Below are 7439 nucleotides of genomic sequence, written 5' to 3'. Positions count from 1 at the left end.
TCCAAAGGAAACAAATGTTATGTGGTGAAAGTCTGCCAAGTCCCCCTTGCTTATTAGCTCACAGTATCATGTAGGAGGGACTTAACTCTATAGGTTAGTACAGGATAGCTCCTCAACGAACTGTCAGCTCCTCTGAAAATTCAGGCTTAAAGCCTGTTGCTCTATAGGGTCGAGAGTGAGCCACTGACCTTACAGGCCTTACTCTTTGACTGCTCTGAGACATTTAGCAGAGCCCTGAAATGGTCACGTGTGATTTCAGGGGGCTCTGGCATATAAGATCTCATCAAACAAGGCTTTGAAAGGAGTGATCAAGGACGACATTTTGAAAGCAGTCCAAAGACACAGAGGTTAAAATAAGAAAAGTAATTAAACATGTGCATCTAAATAGACTGACTGGAGTACGATGACCCAAGACTTCCTTCAAAAGCAATGATTGTTTGATTTAATTTTTTCCAGAATTCTCATCTGTGGTGCAGCCAGACTTCAGCTGCTTATCACCCAAACTTACGTCCTGATGGGTGAAACGTGCTGTGCAACAGGGGGGTGGTGTTGACACAGAAAGCACTTAAGACTGACTTGTGATGATAGCAACTGGATTTTCTGCTTATATGTAGAGAAGTTAGCAGAGAAATAGTCACAAAATCCCTTTTACCTGCAGTCTGCTCCTCTCCAAAGTACCGCAGTTGCCCGGCAATGTCAACAAACATGTCTTCTTCCAGATTTAGTTATACAGGCAGAAGTTTAAATGTTAGCTTCCTGGAGGAAAGATGATTCACCTGATTTAAAGCAGATATTTTAATCCGAAAAGCTAAATTTATCTTTTCCTTTTATCTAGATGAAGTTATTGATGGGAAGATACTTTCCAATTCTCAGTATCTCATGCTGCCTAATATGGTTCAGATTAGTGTCTCAGAGGATACTCTTTTCTGAAGTTTTGACCAGCATTAACTCCTTGGGGGTCTCTGAAGAATCTCATCTGCCTGACCAATAAAACCAGTCAGAGTAGGCCCTTATACTCACCAAGAAAGGGTTATTTCTACACCATGTTGTGTAGCCCAGGAGCAAATGCCAGGTTTCTTGCCGGAGTAGTTCTGCTTAAATCTGAATGCTTTTAAACACAAGTGCCCACGCTCCACGAAGCTTCTGGCAGTGTCCTAAGCAAGCATGTCCATATACACACACTTCATCTTCTTACCAGTGGGCATGGGCTCAGATGTGGAAAGAAGTCAAAAGCCACCTGTTAGTGCTGTTTGAGACCACGTGCTGTCCTTGGCATGCCCCAAACAAGTCAAACTTGGGAGAAAAGTTGTACAATTCCACTGACTTCATGAATTTTTGTCATCCTGCCACGTTGCCTCTGACTAGTATCCAGATGCCTCATCCTGATCCCAAAGTTTGCCTCCTCTGTGTCAAAGTTATGTGCACCACTGAAGACTAAGTTTGTTTTTCTCCGTTCTTGCTCTTACTGCACTCAGCACATGCATAATAATTTGTACCTTTGCATTTAAAAAATATGAATACATATATGGTTACAACAGTACTATAGGGAAGAATTGATAATCCTGGACAGATTAAGCACATGGTGATGCATGTCCAGATATTTTCTAATTTGGGAATGGGAAGGAGAATCCTTGAACTCTTGCATCTGCATGTAGAGACCTACTGACGTGCCCTGGGAAGCACAGGTCCTGCTCTCTCCTGTGGTCCCCTCAAGTGCGAATTGCTGAGGAAGGAGAGCAGATCTGTGGCTTCCTCGTTAGTGATCCCACCAAGCACAAAGGGCAGCAGCTGACAGCTTTTGCAGAGGGTGCAGGGAACCTTATATGAATAAAGGGATGGTTTCAGGGAGTAAGGAAACTTTACAAATGTCATGTGTGAAAGTTGCTGGGGAAACAAAGAGGAGTTTTTAGTGGATTTGTCAGCATTCCTGGACTGTCATATACAGGGCAGACAAAGCTGGAATAAATACTAAATTTTTCTGTATAAATGAGCAATGCGCCAGAATGACAAAATCTGATGTTTTCACTCAAAACAGACACAGCATTGTTAGGAAAGATTTCCTTCTACAGATGGGTAGACCCTCCCATTTCCAAGGCTTATTCTTTTCTAACATAAAGAGGGGACCGGCACCAACAGGGTCAGGAGTGGGGCTCGCAGTGTTGCTCTTCCCCTGGCAGAATGGAAATCTTTGTCCAGAAAGCAGGTGAAAGATTTTGCTGTCTCAGGGAAGGAGCCTCTTGCGATTTTGCGACAGCTGAATCCTTCTGCAGTGGAATCCAAACTTCTCTTCGCTTGGGATTTGAGCCAGGTTGAATCCGTTGGGTTAAGCTTGTGGTGATTGACTCCATCCCCAACCCCGTGGGTACTTGAATGAATTCAGAGCTCTGGCTTTGGCTTATGTCCAATGTTAACGGAGAAAAATTATTCAGGGCCACTGCATGCAGAACCACCAAGTGAATTGTCCCTTCCTCCTTGCCAGTGTAAACCATGAAAGCTGTGTAAAACCCATACAGCAGCAAGACTGGGCCCAGTGCCACTGGTCAACTGTTTTCTTAGTTGCTTTCCTAACACACTGGAGTCCTGTGCCAGCATTGTAACGCATCGTAGGCTTGTAGCCATGACCTCCCTGTACTGGTAATCCTATAAAATTGGTGCATCAGTCTAATTAAGCTCTTTTTTCAGTGGGGCCAGATGCTTTCTTGGTGAAGCTGGAGCTAAGAATTTATTTCCCTTCAGAACACAAGCTCCAAATTTGCCCCCTTAAACTCTTTGTTTACCTGGCTATTAACATATCCAGAGCTGGAAAGAACACACCCGTTTTTGTTTTTCCCCCTCAGATACAGAGAAGACCACAAGCAGCTGAATGATGAGAGAGTAAAACCCACCGAGGCAAAGTTAGCATGAAGGGATCGAACAAGGCACTAGGACCTAGGAGGCGTCTCATCCACCCTGGCAGGAATTTCTTGCTTGGAGCTCAGACAACAAAGGCAGAGTGAGCCTGGTTTTCTTTCTCTCAGCATCTCCACCCTGTGCGCTGAAAACCGGTGAGTAGAGCTCTTTCGAGTGACTTGCATGCCGAAAAGTAACAGATGTCAGATGGAAGGAGGAATCTTTCTCTTAGTATCTTGCAGCATCTGCAGAGCATTTTTAAAACAAAACCCTTGCATCCTCTGATTCATTCCCAAAGTTGCTTGGATGTTTCATTGTTCAGCACATGACACAAGCCTGAATCTCCCCCAGCTAGCATCGTGGGGAAAACGTTCCAAATTTGGGGTTTTTGCATGGATTGCCTGCATTGTCATCTGCTTTACCGCGGGCTGGGGACAATGATTTTTTACGTACAGGTCACGGTGACATTGTAAAATGCAGGCAAGCAGCTCAGTTCTGGCAAATGTGAGGGGCGGGGAAGAGATAGCAACAGCTTTTCCTACATTTATACCTGGCTGCCGAGTGCGGGCTGTGAATGCAATTTCTGCCCCGTGTTAACATGCAAGCGACATACATGAGTTGCATGTTCCTGGCTGCGCCGAGGGAGTGGAAATCTTTCTGTTGCAGGGCTGGGGGATTCCTCCTCCTTTTGTGCTGGGGTTTGGTGCGGGAGGAAGGTTGTTCTTGGGCATAAACTAAGGGCTATGCGGAAATTCCTGATTAGTGGCTGTCAGCTCAAGTCCCCGCTTTTCTCTGCTCTTCCCCTGCGCTAGGAGCCCCCTGCGCTCAGAACAATGAAAGGTGAGCTGGCAGGGGCGGCGTGTCCCTTGGGCAGGGGCACTTCCAGCAATTAAATCACTTACGGCTGGAAGGGGGTTGGAAATAGCCCCTTTATTTTCTCCTCCTCATTAAACAGGAGCAGAAATGCAATTCAGAAGCGGCTCAGGCTGCTGAAAAGGGTTCATAGAAGCCTCGTTTCAATGACAGATTTTTTTTCTTTCCAGTCATTTCTTCTTAGAGATGTAGGCTGGTCCTGGGAATTGATTGATGGGCTAGGAGGGGGCTGCGGATAGGGGGAAGGGTGGGCTGGATCTCATTGCTAACCCTTATTGAACAGGCTGTCACAAAGAAACTGCTTATTCCCCTGTGACCATTCTTTCATAAATGCCAGTTTATTCTAATGTTAAATATTCAGATGCTCTGGTTCCTTCCGTGATTCGACAGATTGAAGGGCTGACTCACTGGGATCTCCTTGTTTTCTGTTGCCAAAGGAAACCTCACAGGGCTCAGAGGTTTAATTCATTGCCAACTGGTGTTTGGATGAGTTTTTTGGGGCCAAGCTGCAACTGTCATGTGTCCCTTTTGGCCCCGAGTCCCCTTTTACTGCACTTTGAAAACTCCCAGGTGCAGGAGCAGACTGCTCTCTGGAAATGTGTTCCCTGCCCCCAGTAGTTGGATCCCTTTCAAAAGGCGAGGACCACTCCTACCCTCAGCCCCCAGAATCGATACAAATCTGGGTCAGGGGAGGGGACGCTTCCCAAATACATCTGTCCTGCTCCAGGCACAGCGCTTGCATTAGTGTTGTTTTTCTCTGGCTCGTGGCTCTGCTTGGCTCTAACCTGTTCCCTTCACACTCCTTCTCTCCCCATCTTCCCGCTCAGCCTCAGATCTTTAGGGTTCACCAAACTATGGAACTTGATTTTGGACACTTTGACGAAAGAGACAAGGCGTCCAGAAACATGCGAGGCTCACGGATGAACGGGTTGCCCAGCCCCACTCACAGCGCTCACTGTAGCTTCTACAGAACCAGGACCTTACAGGCGCTGAGCAACGAGAAGAAAGCCAAGAAGGTGCGTTTCTATCGCAACGGGGACCGCTACTTCAAGGGGATTGTATACGCCGTGTCCTCCGACCGCTTCCGAAGTTTTGATGCTCTCCTGGCTGACCTGACCCGCTCCCTGTCCGACAACATCAACCTGCCCCAGGGAGTCCGCTACATTTACACCATCGACGGGGCGCGGAAGATCGGGAGCATGGATGAGCTGGAGGAAGGTAATTAGCATCGCCGCCTGGTGCAGTGAGGAGGCGGGGTGAGGAGGGGGCTGCACCACTCGGTCTGCTGCGAAGGTCACGTTTCCCAGGGGCTCGGGGATGCTTCTGCCCCTCTGGGCTGGACCTGCCCAAGCTCCTTTTACCCCTGGAGAGGTGGCAGCCCCCGGGGAGCACCCGGCACGCTGGCTCTGGTGCAGATGTGGAGCTGGAGGGGTGTGTCTGCCTCTTGGCGAGACGTGGCGGTATCCAGTGCTCAGGGGGCTGTCTGAGGGTGTCCCTGTGTCTGTCCAGGCTGCCGGGGGGGGGGTCCCACTGGGGTGGGTAGGTGTGAATGGAGAAAGGGGAGGTGCTGGGGGTGTCACGCAGCGTGTGTGTAACGCTGGGTGGGCTCCTGCAGTGTGTGTGATGGGGGTGGCAGGGATTTATGCAGTCGAGGGGTGCAGCGGGTGGTTTGTGCACAAGGTGGGGGGGGGACGGACGTGGGCTGGGCTGTGCAGGGGTGTTGGGAGTGGAGTCGAGTGGTGGGGTTCCTGCAGGGTGCCCGTGGTGGGGGTGTGGAAGGGGTGTGCGAGCGGTTCACGCCGCATTTGGGAGCGTGGAGGGGTGTGTCGGGTGCTCGCGCAGTGCGTTGGGGTTAATGAACAAAGCGCGCGCACGGAGAGGGGATTTTAGGGGGTGGCACTCGGCAAAATTTGGGGATTTATAGATTTGTGTGGAAGAATGTGCAAGGATGGTTAACTGCAGAGGAGGCGCTGGGATTCCTTGGGGGGGGTCATGCTCGGGGTGCGCCGCAGTGGCGGTGTGTGAAGGGGAGAGAGCCGGGGGCTCCTGCGTGGGGCTGTGCACGGGGGGAGGTTGGGTGGGGGGTGTAGGCGGGGGGATCTGGGGAGTGCTCCTGCAGGGGCTGCTGTGAGGTGGGCTGCTGTGGTAGGTTTGTGGGGAAGTGTGGAAAGGCATCTAAAGGTGGAAGGTGTGAGCGTGCGGGGGATGCTCGGGGCAGGTTTGCGCGTTCCCTGCTTCTAGAGGGGCTGGCAGTGTTGCCTGTTCCTCTGGGCATCGCTTAGGCTGTGGGATGAAGGATGAGCCAAAAATCCATCCTGTCTGGGATGGGTTTGCTCCCACGGAGCTCAGTGCCAGCTGTGCCCGTGTGTGGGGAGCTCCCTCTGCAGCGGGTGGGTGCTGCCAGGAGGATGCCCAGGATGAAATTGCTGCGTGGCTGTGCCCTGCCAGCAGCACAGCCTGAGCGGGGTGCATGGAGGACACCCACAGCGACTGCTTTTCTCTGCCTGGAACGGTTCAAATACTCCATCCTTTGTCTGGATGTACCCTGTTGCAAGACAAGAGGTGCCTTTCCCTGTTCTGTTTCCTCCCAAGCAGATCACCGGCTGATTCGGCTACCTCAGAAAAAGCACAGGGCTTTTGCTGTCAGTAAGACAATGGCTGTGAGCCTGTGTGAGCCACCGAGCTGCAGGGGCAGCCTCACAGCGAGTCATTGTGCGACCTTGACTTGAGCCTCTTTCCCTAGCTGTCTCTATCTGCAAGTGGGATACTCGTTTCCCCAAGATACTTGGTGGGGAAAAGCACACCATGGAGTGATACCGGTCTGCATAGAAGATTTTTACTGGGAACAAGTTGGTGCCTTTCAGAGAGATGACGCAGTCCTAGTGGAGTTATTCTCAGCTGAGTTACCATACAGCTGTCAAACGGAGGAGTGGCCTCCCTTAATTCTAGAGATTCTGCTCTTTGTTTCTGTGCTCTCTGTAATATGGCTACAGCCTTTCTCTAACGACAGCTCTCAGTCCTGCTTGTCCTAGCTTTTGTGTATGTCTTCAGGAGTAACTCTATAGGGGAAAATGCAGTTCTCTTACACTCTTCCTACTTTTTGTCAGAAGTTAACGGGCCTTTCATTATTATGCCTGGTTTTCACTTTTTTTCTTTCTGCAGATAAGTACTTAATTCCTGAAATAAATAAATAAATAAATAAATAAATAAATAAATAAATAAATAAATTTCCTGGTTGGGGTACAGGCAGGATGTGCTGACATCTGGGTTCTGGCTTTGTTCTGCCAAAACAGTAGCTGGAAGCAGCACTGAAGACGTGTCACTGCAACCAGGATGGGATTGTGTTGCGGTATCCCCAGCAGAGCATCAGCAAGGAAAATGCAATGAGCAGCATGAAAACAAAAGGATCCAGTGTCTCAAAATGCAACGGCAGACCTGTATGCTGTTACTGACTGTTTAATGATAACATTCCCGTCCTGCTGGAATGCCCCACGCGTCTATTGTAGAAAAGCAATCTTGAAGAGATGTTGCTTTTGGTTATTAATACTGTGGTTGCAGCCAGCCTTGTGGTGAGCGATGCTGTTAGCTTGGGTGTTCACATAGCTGCGTGCTAGGTGCACATGGGAACAGAACTTCAGAGCATTTACACTGTGGCATGCAAGCACAGGGTGGGTACT

General features: G+C 49.6%; 1 protein-coding gene across 2 annotated transcripts in view; it reads left to right on the top strand.

The window, feature by feature from the left end:
• Nucleotides 1-4601: 4601 nt before the first annotated feature.
• The window catches only part of DCX (doublecortin), a gene marked incomplete at its 3' end in the record, with an annotated part of 70412 nt that continues 67574 nt past the window's right edge, over nt 4602-7439 (top strand). The window contains exon 1 of one of the 2 annotated variants that reach the window (XM_084293919.1): nt 4602-4980. In XM_084293919.1, the coding sequence (XP_084150045.1) occupies nt 4617-4980 (364 nt within the window). In that variant the 5' untranslated portion in view covers nt 4602-4616. The remainder of the gene's footprint in view (nt 4981-7439) is intronic. The other variant, XM_084293920.1, reaches the window with a different exon arrangement.

This window comes from Netta rufina (genome assembly GCF_964035555.1).
Source record: "Netta rufina genome assembly, chromosome: 12".
Lineage (NCBI taxonomy): Eukaryota > Metazoa > Chordata > Aves > Anseriformes > Anatidae > Netta > Netta rufina.
The sequence above is the reverse complement of the archived record's forward strand: the minus strand, read 5'-3'. Positions and strand labels throughout refer to the sequence as shown.